Source organism: Curcuma longa, chromosome 11 (genome assembly GCF_044706935.1).
Source record: "Curcuma longa cultivar G26 ecotype Majalengka, Jawa Barat chromosome 11, ITB_CL_G26_1.1, whole genome shotgun sequence".
Classification (NCBI taxonomy): Eukaryota; Viridiplantae; Streptophyta; class Magnoliopsida; order Zingiberales; family Zingiberaceae; genus Curcuma; species Curcuma longa.
In genome coordinates, this window is record NC_133871.1 from 25,686,492 (window position 1) to 25,703,208 (window position 16,717).

Below are 16,717 nucleotides of genomic sequence, written 5' to 3' on the forward strand. Positions count from 1 at the left end.
TCGGCCGCTCGTTTACAAGCATCCTGTTTGCCCATCCGCAGGGAATCCGCAGTAACGAGAACAACGAAAGTAATTAATTTAATCTTTCTCCTTAAACCTTGGAGTTAAGCTTAAATCTCTTTTTCAAATAAAATAAAATAAAATTCTTCCGCATTATCCGTACAAATTAGTATAATAATAATAATAATAATAATAATAATTTTTGGATTTTTTTTTTAGAAAAATTGTGAGAAGGAAAGGACGTCCACAGGTCCACCTTGCTTGCATTCTGTCACCACCACCGTCTCTTTTCGCCCTTTATGCTTTGGTGGTTTCGATCGTGCATTGATTGATGCGGATCGGGAGCACATGAACAAGTAGAGAAGATCAGGAGAGGGGAGATCGAATCATCGCTCGCTCGCTCGCTCGCTCGCTCGATCGGCCATGGGGAGAGGGAAGGTGGAGCTGAAGCGGATCGAGAACAAGGTCAACCGGCAGGTGACCTTCTCCAAGCGCCGCAACGGCTTGCTCAAGAAGGCCTACGAGCTCTCCGTCCTCTGCGACGCCGAGATCGCGCTCGTCATCTTCTCCAGCCGCGGCAAGCTCTTCGAGTTCAGCAGCAGCTCAGAGTTGAGTACTCGCTCTCCGCTCTCCCTTTAACTTCATGCGCTTCTTTGATTTATAGATATCGTGATTGGATTCAGATGCATGTAGATATTGATTGCCAAGGTAGGTAGATAAGTTTCTTAGAATGGTTACGGCCACGGACTGTGAGCTGAAAGGGGAAAGATATTTATGTTTTTACTAGCGAGAAAAGAGAAAACCTGCAAATTTGGTGGGACTCGATTAGGTTTCTTCTCTTTCCCTGGCTATTTTAAATCTTTTGTGTTGCTCTTGTCAAGTCCGGAAAAGGTGGGATAGGTTGTAGACTTTAGGGATCTGCTTATAGAAACCGGAGTGGTGGAGTTATTTTTTTGTCATTATTGCTCTTTCCATCTTAAGAAACCACCCAATCTCTGCTCGACACGATGCCCCTTTGATTTACTCTTCTTCTTCTTCTTGCTTCTACGCTTATAAATATACACATCCATGGCGATTTTTTGTGTTGCAAGATGGGATGGGAAGAGATGGTGGCATGAGAAGTTGAGAGGTTAGTTTCTTTATTTTTCTTCTCCTTGATCAAGTTTCTTGTTTTGCTCCCTTGATCTTAAGTTCATCATTTTTACTCGAGATCTTTCATGAACTCTAAGATCTGCGGTTTTATTCTGGTTTCATGGTGTGGAGCCAGAATAGAGAGGCGAGATCATGAAAAATAAAGGTATTATCTGCCCAAACCCTAGAGTGAGAGAGTCAAAACATAAGGGAGACTCATGCTGTTCGATATATGGTTTTAGTCTTTTAGAATGGGGACTAACTTTTTGTTTCTGAAATCCTCAAGGACAATAAGCAGGAAAAATTACCTTTTATTGATTAGGGTTTTCACATACATGAAGTAAATTATATTGCTTGATTTTTGGAAGCGAAATTTTTTCTAGGTCATTCTTTCTGTTGAAGTTTAGGTTAAAATTTCTAGTCCAGTTATCAATGCCTTTTGCCCTCCATTTTCATAGCTTTTAAGAAACAAAAAAAATTTCTGTCCAAGATTAGGTTAAAGTTTCTAGCTAGCCTAGTTATCAGCGCCTTTTGCTATAGTTCCTAAATTTAATAGCTTTGAAGAAACAAAATAATTAATTTTTCTCTGGTTTGTTTGTTAAAAATCTCGTCGATGCCTAGACACTTCATTCCCTTTTCTTTCCGGGTATATTAACTGCTTAGCATTCTTTTAGACTAACCCTAACTCGTATGTTTTTGTTTAGCGGTCATAAATGAACACTAATTATGACATCGTAAATACAACTCTGTGAACTCTGTTAGTTTAGAAGTTTAGTGCTCACAAGTGATCAGTATGTAAACTATATCCTCCTGAGCTTCATTGGTCGTCAATATGAGATTTAAGTAATTTACAAAGCTGTTATCTATAGTCCACTAATTTCTAGTCCAATGATACTTTTGTTAAAGTTTCTAATGGTAAATGGGTATTAGGATCTAGATAACAATTAATCATTTGGCTAATTTCTAATTTCTTCATTGGATATGAAATTAAATTTACAAAGTACATGTAGTTTGTTTAATTCAAAATTTAATAGGATACTATTCATTACTTAGATTTGGAAAAATAAAGAGAAACAGACTAAACTAAGTCCATTGCAAACTGAATTTGGACATACAATAAAGTGAATTTGACTCAACTAAGTCAATTTTATATATTGATTGGTTTAATGCTTGGGGTAGGGTTATAAACTCTTAACATCAATTATAATATCTATACAAAATGTTCATGATTTTCATAAGTAGTTTGTTGATTGGATAGTATCATTAAGTCAACATATAATTAGACACATGATTAATTATGAGTAGAATGTTGTATACTTTAATCTAAAAATAATGATGTTCATTGTTTGTTTCTATTATATTTCGGGTCAAACTAAAAGATAGTTTTCATGCTATTATATTTTTCTTTTTTTTAAAAAAAACTTTTTTACTAAGTATTCCAAAGAATCAGAGAAAGTGATTATCATTATATACAACAAAATATATTATTAGAATATTGATTATATATTTTGTTTAATGTACTCATTGGTTATCTTGTCTTTGGCATAATATGCATATGTAAATTTCTAAATAAAAGTGTCCAATCAATATAATGTTTGATGGTGAACAATGGATTACCCTTTATTTAGCGAGAAAAATTACTAAATTATATTTTTAAAAATTAGGGGGAAAAGCTATTATATTTATATATTTATTTATCACCAAAGGTGCAAAATAAATTTAATTTAACATATTAATAACATTTAACTTATTAAATAAAGTGTACCTGATATCATTTCATCAATTTATAGAATATGTTAGACATTATTACTATTACTATTTAATTATAGTTGCATGTCATATTGTAATTATCTTTTAATCAGTGTACTAAGGCATTAGTTAATTAGGTAAAATATCCATAACATTTAGCCTCTTAAACAAAGTGTACACGATGATTTCCTTCACATACCATAGTGTTTTGTTATTAAATTTAACCTAAATCAAATTCACTGATGTGGTCAAGATCAACATGGAATTTATTGTGTTTATTTTTGGTAGTTCGAGAGAATTAAATAACTATATTGTTCTATATATATTTGTATCTTTATATTGTATATCATCAATATCATGATAAAATTATCTATCTTTCCTGGATATCTACTTTATAACCTAAGATATAATTTTATTATAATGGTACGTAAAATTGTCTTAAATAAATCTTTTTTTAGTGATTATTTAATTACCAGATTATAGTTTATTATAGTATATATGGATATTGAAAGTTAGAGGTGAAATAATAATATCTTACAACTTGATGCCTTATGTGAGTTTTTCATTTTCCAAGCTATGTTATTAATTTAACCTAAATCAAATTCACTGATGTAGTCAAGACCAACATGGAATTTAATGTGTTTATTTTTGGTAGTTCTAGACGTTCTATATTTGAATCTCTATAGTGTATATCATCAGTATCATGATAAAGTTATCTATCTTTCCTATATATCTACTTTATAACCTAACATATAATGTTAGGCAAAATTGTCGTAAATAAACCATGTCTTTTTGGTGATTATTTAATTACCAGACAGTTTTGTTGGGCTTCACTGTCACATAAAATTGAAGATGGACGATGATATATACTAAATGCATTCACTAGTTGGTATAGGATGAGGTTGGCCTAATATCCTAATCGAATGATATTTAGTATTTATGTGGACATTTGACATGATCTTATATCTGTTGTGAATTGTTTGATGCACTATGATAGGATGGTAGCTAGGATTTCTTATGTAGAATCATAGATCGAGCATGCATGACAATGATCAGGTCAATACTCTCAATTCTAAACTGACTCTCTTGGCTAAGGCACAATCAAGTACACAATTAGACTCGACCATGATTCAAAATTGATGGTTCAGAACTGCTTCCAAAAATATTGATAATTAATCTTAACTTTTTAAGAAGGTTACAGTCCACAGTTCTAAATGGTTGATTATTGTTCAGTTTACTGTGGTTCAAAATTATTATTATTATATTTTAAAAAATATTTTTTAAATTTACAAATTTATAAATATAAAAAAAATTGCACAGTTATCTATGTATCCTCTTGAAATATAGGAGAATTAAAGTTAAATAGTTTGTTAATTATTTCGATATTAAATCTTCTACTTCTTTCTTTACAAGTTATTTTGAGCTTTAAAAAGTCAAAAGTAGATAAAAAATATTATATTAAATCCTGAAATATTTTTGTTTACCAATAATTTTTTATTTAATATTATTTTATTTTAATGTGATGAGATATATCATATAAGTTATATTTTTTAATTAATTTTATAGGTTAAATGATAGATTTCAATATATATATATATATATATATATATATATAAATATAATTTTATTATTAAAAAATTATATTCCTTGATAAATTTATTATAGAATATATCATGCAAATCAATTAATTTTTTCTACATTTAATATTAAATGAAAAAATGATAAAATAAGACTATGAATAATTAACATGGATAAATAAGATTAATAAATTTAATAAGTTAGAGATAGAATAGTCCCACACTAAAGAATTCAAGATAAATAGGTTATAAAATTAGTTTTAATAGAAAGATACAATAGTCTCACATCAGAAAATTCAAGATAAATAAATTTAAAAAATTAACTTTAATGGAAAGATAGAATAGATTAATTCATATTGAATATACCATTAATAATATTACTAAAATATTATTAAATAAAAAATTAAATTTTTTTAATAAACTAGCCATTAACAAACCGGACTGAACCGGCACCGCTAGTTCACTGATTCATTGGAGGCCAAATCAATAACCGAACTCACAACAATGTGTGTTTAAAGACTAAGGAAAATAATGGAGATGCACTTTGCCTGGTTTAATCTCTCATTTTGTAGTAACATTTAAAGAATAAAATTGAATAAAATAGTAGCTGAAGTTACCATCATTGTAGTTAGAAGAAATTATAACTCTCAATATATTACGAACTAGCTCTAAAACTGATCTGAAAATACGACTGTATAATGTTTTGTCTTGGTCCTTAATTAGGTAATTAGCATATATCATTTGTTAAGGAAAAAGTACATTAAATTCCTCATTATATCTGATTATTTAAAAGTTTCAAGAGCTTGTACCTAGAAACGGAAACATAAGAAACATTGTCCTGTATGATCTCTGAGAACAGGAGTTTGAAAACCTAAGCATGTTTCAGCTGAAGAACAAATGACAATGGATAAACTGCTAGACTAATTTCCACCTTAAATTAAAATGCAATATATGAAATGGCTACGTACCCGCCATCGCAGACTGCCTTTTTCTTTTCTTCATATCAAGCTGCATTTCTTTTCTTTTGTCAAGCTGCACTGTAAATCTCATGATAATTTTTTAAAGGCACTTCATAACAAAACACTCCCCTACCTTCATGACTGAAATGCTCATTCTACCTCAAATCCTCCTCAAACACAATATTTTCAGTTCAACTGTTGGACATATATGTGAAACACCCATGCTTTCAAATATATGAAACCTATTCTCTTCTTTATTTCTTTCTTGATTCATTGATGCAATAAGGCCATCAGTATTCAACTATGAAATCGGAAAACGAGACTAAACATAGATCCTACTCATGCTCCGTAAAATCTATCACTTCAATGTCATTATGAATTAAAGTACTTTCTAGTGTCCCTCTTCCTGGAAAAAAGGTAGATTTGTATTTTGTAGACCAATATTCTGTTGATCCAAACGCCTAAAAAACGGGCGTAGCATGTACCATAAAATACTCGCAGCAACTCATAGTGTGTCAGAAGACAATATAAAGATGACTGAGTAAATAAAAGCAATAAGCTGGAAGTTTTTAAGAAAATACTGAATCTCGTTTGAAAATATGTTGGGGTTGTTTTTTTTTTCTCTCTAGCATAACTTCGGGAACTGTTAACTTTGGTTGAATAATTGTACCCATGAAGAGAGAGAGAGATCTGACTTATGAATAGGTAACTCATAACTGGTTATCAGCTCATTGCGATGACCAAAGCAACGCAGAATCTATTCCCCAACTACTTTATCTCCAGAAATCCTGGATCCGTACTACTTGTCTTGTATCCTTTAATTCACTTGTAGATCCTAGGAGTAATCTGAAATGACTTACTACGGGCACGCTCACCGCACATGTTAGTCTTCTTAAGAAATTCAATCGCTTCATCACTATGAATTCTGCTTAGATTTAAAACATGATCAGATCGAGAACTTCAGGTTTTATGTCTTACCCAGCAAAAATTTATTTAAATTATCTACAATTAGTAGGCTTCATTGGATTTTGGATAAAAACTTCATCCGTCAACTCGTGTTTAAACAAGACAAATAAAGTCTGAATTGGTTTTCATGAGTTGGGCATTTCTAATCATAGTATCTAATTTCAAATCAAGAGCATATATAGATCTTTTTTATATTAACTACTAAATTCGAGAATCAAATTTAGATTCTCAAATTCCAACATTAAAACTGTGAATGAAAATGAAAATCCATATCAGTTTACACAAATATTCATCTTGGAGTAACTATAGTTATTTGCTATATATTCTTTAATTAGAAGATACCTTTAGTTTATCTATAACTTCTAATACAAGTAATTTTTTGAGTTTTTTTCTTACAAATATTACTTCTTAGTTGTATGCCAACGTTGTAGTATTCATGTAATTAATGCAAGTTTGGTGGATTTTGTACTCATTTTAACACTAAATCATTTGAGTTTTACACTAAAGTTTTTTTTTTGTTCGTTATGCAGAATAAATAAAATAATTGAGCGATATCAAAATCATTGTTATGCATCACAAGAGTATGAACCTGGTGATCAAGAGATATTGGTTTGTCTTTCTATGCCTGTTTAATATATCTACTATTGTTGATTGCTAATTAATTTTCTTTTATCATTTGCATTTCATTTTATGTTGTATGTTGTATGATTTCATTTTAGTTCGTTAATATACTTACATTGCATGAAATTATTTTGATATAACTAGATATCCTTACTTTAGTTTCATATTTTGTATGCTTGCATATTAGGATGATTACATGTATATACTTAGTTCACACATGTACTTGTTTACTGGTTCTTGATTTTTGTTTTCCTATTTAAGAAAAAAAAATTAAAGATGCATGCAATAAATCTATATTTACAATATATTTACAACAATCTTGATTGCTTTAGTTTGATGGAGAGATAAGTCATAGAATTAGTCTTTTTTTTAAGGTAATATTGTTACTTATGTAAGTATTTTTTTTAAAAAAAATTTAGATTATGCTATGATAAAAACACTTATACGCATTGATGATTAAATTTCTTTTTCTTCAATTTTCATTGAAGGATATATAAAAGTTATAATAATTTCTAGACATATAGACTTTGTTTTCAATCTGTTTGACTTTATAGCTAATAAATTTCATCTTGCTTTACTAATTATAATTTAATTAACCAAAGAATTTTTCGTTTGTTTAGTTGCTTTAAGATAATGTTTCAAAGATATGTGAAAATCATTTGATTTCTATATTTGTGCAGACAAGAAATTGGTATTATGAACTTTCCAAATTGAAGGCAAAATATGAGTCTTTACAGCGTTCCTACAGGTATGTTCTAAATAGAAAATTTATCATTTTGATATTTTGATTTAGATAAAATATCATTTCAATCCTCATATTTATTTATTTATTTTTAAATATTCTTTTAAATCTTAAAATTGTCAAATTTTTCTTCACCATTTGAAAACTAAATCACTAATACCATTAATTTAATGGAACAATGAGCCACAAAGATTAGTATATTTCATTCTTTGTCATAGTTCATCAAGTTAAAAAATTATCACATTATCGTTCCATAAGCCAACTTAATGATGTTAGTACTTGAGGTAAAATGATATAAAAATTCAACCTCTAGATAATTTAAATTTTTAAATTTATTTTTTTCAAAAATAAACATTACAGATGAAACAAATATTCCCTTGAATTGGTACTTGTCATTTTGTGAAATCTACTAGATTCATTATGAACATATCTTTCCATTCATAAAGTTTTCACACTTGATCAATTGTGTTTAGGCATTTACTTGGAGAAGACCTTGAACAACTGAATGGGAAAGAACTACAACAACTTGAACGTCAACTTGAATCAACGCTATCTCAAGCCAGGAAGAGAAGGGTAAGCTTTTTGTCAACTATTGAACATAAACAAATTTACTAAACGACAATTCTATTGTGCAGTAATTTCATATATGATTCACATTTTGTGTTTCATATTCTTCCTGGGGTTAGTTAGTTTGTAGCTGTTCTTTTGAAGATAGACTCATGAAATGGGATGGAAATTTGTGCTTCATCCATCTTTGTTTCAACTTCATCTCTCCTCATTCTAGATAAAGTTGACTTCAAAAATTTGAAGATGGACCGTAAATAATTGAAACGTTGGATGAAATACTATTATAATGTTGTGTTATACAATTAGTTAAAATTTCATATGTGGTTATTGACGTCGGACAGAATGGTGATTATTCTGGAGGCAGAAGATTGAAGGAAAATTAGAGAGAAAACAAGTTTAAGAAATTTGAGAAAAACGAGTAAAAGGCCACAACAATGCGACTTCTAGGGTTTTTATCAAAAAAAGAGAAATTTTATTAATCAACAAAATTGTTTCATAAACATCAACTTATAAGATGTTTATATTGCAGACTCAGACCCTAAGAAAGATCAAATTTGAAAAGAAAGATTCATAATAAACAAAGAAAATTTCTTAATAAACTCGAAAAGAATGATTCCTAATAAAAAGGAAAATTTCTAATAAAAAGAAAAATTTAACAAATTTAAAAAGAAAGATTTCTAATAAAAAAGAAAATTTCGTAACAAACTCGAAAAGAAAAATTTCTAATAAAAAAAATTCTTAACAAATTTGAAAAGAAAGATTCTTAATAAAAAGTAAAATTTTTTAACAAACTCGAAATCTTAAAAATCCTAAACGGAATTAAAAATTCTATTAAAAAATAAAAAATTTTAAAACTAATAGAAATTTGTAAAACTACTCTAAATATATAAAAAAAACTCTAACTCTACAAATTATAAAAATAATAATAAAATTTTCAAATCATCCTGCATCAGTCGTCTCAAGTTGAAAAGAACTCGTCCTCGAGTTCATATATCATCAATATCTCCCAAACACGGACTCAAATGCTTTATATTAAAAACATCGGAAGTCTTCAAGTGACTCGGAAGACGCAACCTGTATGGATTGTTATTGATCTTCTATAGTATCTCACACGGCCTAATCTTTTAGATCTTTCTGCATCAGTTACACATAAAAGTGAAAGAAAGGATAATATAAACAATCAAAAGAAAATCGAATAGACCACAGGCCTTAACAAGCAAATAGAAACATCTTACAGACACTTGAAATTTGCACAGACCAGTACACATTCAAAAATCAAAGATAATAAATGATTAGATGATCATAGATGTCAAACTTTATATTATCACATAACATATTTGACGCAAATGATAACGTTGATCCATTACTATAGATTCAATGTCAAATTTTGAATTTATCTTTGAAGGGAAAGCAACTAATACATTCATCAATCTTTTGTATTTCAACTTCATGTCTACATTTTATGGATATATTTGACTTCAGAGCATTTTTAGAAATTAAACCATTATCAAATCTACCGTTACTACATTTCTGAGCTTATACTAAGTTTCCCCTGATATTACTTGGTTGACAGACACAACTACTATCGGAAAGCATTGAAGAACTCCAAACAAAAGTAAGAATAATTCTGTTTTTACTATAATTAATTCAGAATTAGCTATAGTGCAATCACCACATTGGATTTTGCCTTGTTTTTCTTCGCTAATCCTCAGGGAAAGCTATAGTTCCTTGATTTGCATGACGTAAATTCCATTAATTAATTAAATTTCAAATGCCACAATAAAACATCTACTACGAGCTGACTTTGTTCAGAAAATGAGACAATAAATTCTTGATTGTTGCATGTAGGAGCGTCATCTGGAAGAGATTAACAAGCAGCTCAGGGACAAGGTTTTAATTTGCTCTAATAACACTACTGTCTACAACTACTTTGCTGTTTAACAACCTTTAATTTGCTGGTAATTGTATCGTACGGCACTTACTTTTACAGCTTGAGGCCGAAACCCAATCTTTAAGAGATCTTCAAGGATGTAATTGGCAATCTAACGTCTTGATACAAACAGATCCATTTCCCTTTCCTCAACAAAACACCATGGAATCTCAGCCAACTCAGCAAATAAGGTACATTGTCATCTCTTCAAATCTTTCTCTGCATGGTCACTCTAAATAATTTTATTTGTTACAAATATAAAAATATATAAATCAAAATAAAATTAAATAATTTAAAGATCGGATATGAATTACATGCAAATTATGAATTTTTTTTTCAGTTTCGCTTTCTCTCCCTATTATCATTAAAGAAAATAGAGAGAAAATAACAATGAAAGTTTTCTTAATCACTTATAATTAAGTATCAAAATCGAGCATGAGTACATTGAAATTAAAAAAAAACACACACACATAAAAATACAGCGTGAGCTTTATGTATCGGACTTGACTAAATTGTATTTTAGTTTTCTCTCTTGCAAATGTTTCAAATTTGGATTGTTAGATTGACTTTGACCAAGAAAGATTTGACTGGCAGGTACCACTTTGATCATCCTGGATCGGCAGCCAATTCTGCAGGGAACATATCGCTCGAGAATAACTATTGGCCTCTTTGAGCTATGGATCGATCACTATCTTGGTAAGGCCATGGAATGATTCCTGAATCCAATTCAATGTATCATGTAAGTTTATAGCCAGTTCAACGGACCATGCAAGTTTATTGCGTACTTTGTTGATCTCAACTAATTTCCCAGCTGGCTTATGTTGTGTGTGATAATAAGTTGACGACTTAGTGTTGAACTTATGAATTCTGAGACAATCTGCTAGATTATATTGTTCCATGTAAAATATTGTGCCTTTGTAAAATATTTCCTAAGAAACATTTACAGAAAAAACTAAAATTTATCTTTCTCTGGGGTATGATATAAGAAAATTATATTTTATTTCTCAGTAAATTGCAATGGTGGAAGTGTTATTTGCATTCAGTTACATATTTTCCTTAGTTCATAATTGATCAAATGAAACTTCTCATTTGAATCTTTTGTTGTTATTTGTAGCATTCAATGAATAGTGTTGATCGAAGAACTATTTTTAGCTTGTAGAGCCATTCGATCTGTTGTGCAATTTTTTTCATTTCCAATTCGATCTAAGTCATTTGTTCGTAGAGATATTTACTTGATCATAGACATTTCTACAACACCTATAATATAGGAACAAATAATTAATTTTAAAAGAATTTACTGTCAATCTTTTTCAGATATAAATCTATCTCTTTTAGAAGAAAAGAACTTGTATGGGTATTTCAGTTTCAATTTAAATATAGATTTAATTTATCCTCTATATTTTGAGAAGGATTTTTTCTAGAAAGAGATTAAAAAAATAGAATTTTTCTCTAAAGAAAATTGAGAAAGGACAGATGAAATCTCTTCTAAAAATGTATGTTATGATTCCTTAATTGGATAGGATTGAAATATTTAAATTTCACCATCTTTTAGAAATTTTTTTTAGAACCATTATCGATATTAAAAATATTAAATAGTAGATACAAATTTATATTTGGTTTGAGAGATATTATGCATGTATAAAATATATCATGGTCAATTCCTTAGAAGATTCTTCCTTAATAGATTTTGATTTTGAAAAGTAAAATTTAGAGTTTGATAAAGGAGATTCCAAACAAGTGTTTATAGAATATTATTTTTATCGAAAGAAATGATTCATCCAAATAATGAGTCATCCGCTCTATGGACGCATAGACATCTGAATTTAACAAATACTCAATAATTGAATTTTATTTCATTAAAGTTGGGATTAGATGTATGAGAAATTGATTTTTTTTTTCCAATTCATTTTTTTTCTAATAAGATTTAAACTAAATATATACATTCCCCCGGAAAAGATCTATAATAAATAACTAATTGTGAGTTTTTATTCCTCTTGTTTATTATCTTTTATTACTTTTTCTTAATGACTTTTAAAAGATGTTTTACTATGTTTTTTATACATTGATAGAATATAAAAAGAGTGGTTTTTTTTATCATTTTAAAATGATTTTTTAAATATAAATATATTTCTTATTTATTATTCATAAATAATAAATAATCGATAATTGAACAGGTGGTGGTCGGCGGCGACGCCCTTAAACTTAAACCTCGTCCGCGGCGCCGCCGAACCACATCCTCCCCTTCTCCTTTGATATGTCCCTTCTCCTCCGCCGCCTCCTCCTCCTCCCCAAACCCTCGTCCTCCTCTTCCCCCCTCCGCCCTCCGCCTCCTCTTCGATACTCCTCAGTCCTCCTCTTCTCCACCTCGTCCGCCACGCCCTCGCCGTCGGCCCCTCCCCCTTTCCTCTCCCTGTTCGATCCGCTCGACCAACGGCATCCCGACGCCTTCCCCAGCTCGTCTGAGATCGCTTCCGCCGTCGGAAATTGGTTCCGACTGGGAACCGACCCGCTCTCCCTGCTCGACCGGATCTACGCCGCCCTCGACTCCTGTCCCGACGACGGATCCCTCCATTCCTCCCTCGCCTCTCTCCGCATCCCTCTCTCCGAGCCCCTCGTCGTCAACTTCCTCCGCCACAGCCCGCACCCCTCCGTCACCTCCGCTACCGGGAGGGCCCTGCTTCTCCTGCGGCTTCGCTTCTTCGACTGGGCCGGACACCAGCACCCTTACTTTCATTCTCGCGGAACCTACCACGCCGTCTTCCGTCTCCTCTCCCGCGCACAGCTTGCGTCCGTCATCATCGACTGGCTCCGCGCCTTCTCCTCCTCATCGCCCGAGCTCCGCCGTCGTCCCTTCCTCCATGGTGGCTCCATCGGTCCCACCCCTCGCTTCAATGACACACTTGTGGTTGGCTATGCGGTCGCTGGCAAGCAGGAGCAGGCGCTCCAGATCTTCGCTCGGATGCGGTTTCATGGCCTCGACCTCCATCCTTTCGCCTACCATGTCCTCCTCAACTCCCTCGTCGAGGCCTCCATGTTTGACTTCGCCGACGCCCTCCATGGAGAAATGTCTGAGGGCGGTATCACTGGCCCTGTGTCTGCCTGTATCCAACTTAAGAGCCTCTGCTACCAGAGGCGGCTTGCTGAGGCTGAGACTCGTCTCCGCGAGCTTGCTGCTTCTCCAATGATTACCTCCCGCACCGTTGCAAGTCACATGGTGGGAACCGTTGTCCGAGCCTATTGCCGGAAAGGGAAATTTGAAAAGGCAGGAAGGATAGTTGATGAGTTCGGCTTCACCGAAGTTTACGGTCTCTGGATTGGAAACCTTGTTAGTGCTGGAAAGCTTGATGCCGTGCTAGAATTTTTAGTGAGCAAGAAGTCCTCGGAGGACTACATCCCTGAGAGCTTCCATTACAGCGAGTTGGTCTTCAGGCTGTTGGAGCAGAACCGACTTGAGGATGTCTACAACGTGCTTGTTGAAATGATCGAAGAGGGTATTGCACCTGACCGACTGACTATGAACTCAGCTCTCTGCTTCTTCTGCAAGGCTGGGATGGTGGATGTTGCTCTGTTATTGTATAACTCTAGACGGGACCTTGGCATCGATCCAAGTTCACGGGTCTATGATAATCTGATCAATGCTTTGTGTCGTGGGGGGAATGTGAACGATGTCTGCTTGATATTGGAGGATTCCATGCAACAGGGGCACTTCCCTGGGAAGCGGACTTTCAATGTTCTTGCTAACTTTCTTTGCCAAGAGGGAAGGCTCGATGAGGTGAATAAGCTGCTTGATGGTGCTCTTCAGAAGGATGTGAAACCTTTGCCTGTTGTTTTTGCTAGGTATATGTCAGCATTGTTTAAAGCTGGGAATCTAGAAGAGGCTTGCCTGATACCCAAGATACTTAGCGGAGAGGATGCCAGTATGTTGGGACGCTACAAGGCTACATATGTTAATTTGATCCACGCATTTATCTTATTGCGACAGGTTGATGTGCTTCCACAGCTCATACTTGAGATGCAAGAGTTTGGTCATATCCCAAGTCAAAGCCTTTACAGGTCTCTTGTTTGTTGCTTATGTGAAATGGGCAAGCTTAATGAGGTTCTTGACCTACTAAACAGGCAATTGGAACGCCAGGAATTACACAAAAACACATGCTACAACTACTTCATTGATGGAGCTGCACATGCTAAAAAGCCTGAAATGGCAAAGGAACTGTACTACATGATGCAGAAAGCAGGGATCGAACCCAGTGTTGATACTAGCATTCTCATCCTCAAAAGTTATCTGAAGAGCAAACAGATAGGTGATGCGTTTAATTTCTTCAACTACATGTGCAACCAACATGAACCTAGGACCAAGTTTTACAATATATTTATAACCGGTCTTTGTGAAGCTGGAAAGGTAGAGCAAGCTGTGATGTTCTGGAAGGAGGCAAGAGTGAAGGGGCACATTCCAAGCCTCCAATGTTATGAAGATCTTGTTCTTGAATTATCTTCTAACAAGGATTACCATACTCTTGTGAAAGTTATTGAGGACTTCCTTGAAACTGGCCGCCCAATTTCTGCATTCTTGTGCAATGTGTTAATTTTGCACACACTTAAGAGTCAGGATCTTCGACGGGCCTGGATTCAGTCAAGAGAGAGTAACAATGCAGGAGCAGCGAGATCTGCAAGCTCAATTATTGACCATCTTGTTGTCGCTTTTTCTGGTGGAATCAGAATGAAGGAACGTATCGAAAAGTTGGATGAATTGCTTGAAAGATTCTTTCCACTTGATGTTTTTACATACAATATGTTAATGCGGGGCATGTGTAAGGAAGGGAGAATAGATTTTGCCTGTCAGTTGTTTCATAAGATGTCCAGAAAAGGTTTTGAGCCAAACAGATGGAGCTTTGACATTCTAGTTCATGGTTTCTGCAAACTAGGTAATAGAAGTGAAGCTGAGAGATGGATGGAAAAAATGTATCGTAATGGGTTTCACCCGACCTGGTATACAATGAGGATCTATAACAACACTACTTAATGAAGATGGTTACTACAAATGCAAACTTAATGTCCTACAACATTCCGGTGCTTTTCATGGCGTCAAACTAAGCAGGTAGTAATTAGATATCATAATCCCATCTTTATTGGCCTTTTTAGCCTTTTATCCTTGTGCTTATGTATATTTTCTTTTTCCATTCTGTCAACAAAGCAATTTGAACATGATTATTTTGTTAAAAGAAACTGATTAGTATTTACTATTTATCACCAAAGTTGATGCTCGATGAATGATTCCTAATGCATGTGAAATTTGGAAGGGTACATTATGGCTTAATTCCCTTTTTTATTGATTCTACTTATTAGTGTTAACCACTGTTTTCTTGACTGTACTTTCAAATTGTTGTGGTGCCTATCTGACAAATCTCATAACTTCATAAATATTAACTAGTCTATGCAATTGCAATATAGTAAAGCACAAACCTGATTGTTGCTCTTGAGATTATATCAAGCTTACATATGGAAGCTAGCATCCAAACCTCTTAATTTGGAATTTAGTGGAATAATGTGGGAAAGGACATCCAACATATGGCACGTGTAAGTAGGAGAACCCCCAAAAAACTGAATAATTTCAAATCTAGAATTTCCAATGTTGCTAATCCTTCTTATGATGTTCTCCATTTAGGAATATTTGTTCTTTGTAACCATAAATCCAACTGAAAAAATTGAATCTTAAGGATGAAGGGTTTTTTTTCTTTGTATTTTCCTTTTTGGATGTAATCTTTTAGAAGAATTACTTGAAATTTTACTTGCCTCATTAGCTGAGATGAAAAATACACACACAAAATAGGAAAACACAATGAATGTCACTAGAATGGAATTTTACTCTTTTCCCATGTTCTGAGGGATTTAGCCGAAATGCCACTTGAGTATAACTGGGTCAATTTTTTTTTTTTTTGACTTACCAGTGAAACCAAAATTGCTAAACACAAAATTCATGTATGATATATAAGCCTCCTTTTATATTCATGTTAAACATATCTGATTTTTCCAAGTAATCATTTCACAGGTTATTTTTTCTTGAGAACACGAAACTGTGCATCTATGGTCTGTCCATATCTTGTGTGGGGCCGATCGTGTGGGACTGTTGGGGTGATGGATTTCACCTTTTGCAGAAAAAAAGAGTGTATTCAGATTGATTTTATGTTATTTATATGTTATTCATCTGTTAACAGATAATTTTGTTTCCAAATAAAATACTGATCCTCTTCCTCAGGATTCAATGACTGATATCTGTAATTCAAAAATAAGAAAGTTACCTACCAGAAGAGATCCAGCCATGCAACCTCCAATCTTGCCATTGATTACAGGCTTGCCTTCGAAGTCCAATTGATCCATCAAGCTTTCTCTTCATGCTGAAGGAAGCTGTCAGCCCAATAATCATCCCATGCTTCAATTGTATTCCAGACAGTAAAAAATTTATTTACATCTTTAATTA

At 33.1% G+C, this 16,717-nt stretch overlaps 2 protein-coding genes across 3 annotated transcripts; both read left to right on the forward strand.

Moving 5' to 3' along the window:
- The first annotated feature begins 423 nt into the window (after nt 1–423).
- LOC141837437 (MADS-box transcription factor 6-like) lies at nt 424–10,915 on the forward strand. Its single transcript, XM_074724841.1, has 8 exons — nt 424–608; nt 6,913–6,991; nt 7,684–7,751; nt 8,219–8,318; nt 9,886–9,927; nt 10,161–10,202; nt 10,303–10,433; nt 10,804–10,915. The coding sequence occupies exons 1-8, from the start codon at nt 424–426 to the stop codon at nt 10,913–10,915; spliced, it is 759 nt and encodes a 252-aa protein (XP_074580942.1).
- Nucleotides 10,916–12,481: 1,566 nt separating this feature from the next.
- LOC141840039 (pentatricopeptide repeat-containing protein At1g71210, mitochondrial-like) lies at nt 12,482–16,717 on the forward strand. Of its 2 annotated transcripts, XM_074727920.1 has the most exons (3): nt 12,497–15,337; nt 16,289–16,405; nt 16,496–16,717. In XM_074727920.1, the coding sequence occupies exon 1, from the start codon at nt 12,497–12,499 to the stop codon at nt 15,260–15,262; it is 2,766 nt and encodes a 921-aa protein (XP_074584021.1). In that variant the 3' UTR covers nt 15,263–15,337; nt 16,289–16,405; nt 16,496–16,717. The 2 variants fall into 2 exon arrangements, with proteins under 2 accessions (XP_074584022.1, XP_074584021.1); XM_074727921.1 differs by having other exon boundaries at nt 12,482–15,337; nt 16,289–16,717.

Coding starts and splice junctions, on each gene's coding strand:
- LOC141837437 (XM_074724841.1), top strand. CDS start 424: ATGGGGAGAGGGAAGGTGGAGCTGAAGCGGATCGAGAACAAGGTCAAC. Junction 8,319..9,885: donor CTCAAGCCAGGAAGAGAAGG/GTAAGCTTTTTG, acceptor CTTGGTTGACAG/ACACAACTACTATCGGAAAG. Junction 9,928..10,160: donor TTGAAGAACTCCAAACAAAA/GTAAGAATAATT, acceptor TGTTGCATGTAG/GAGCGTCATCTGGAAGAGAT.
- LOC141840039 (XM_074727921.1), top strand. CDS start 12,497: ATGTCCCTTCTCCTCCGCCGCCTCCTCCTCCTCCCCAAACCCTCGTCC.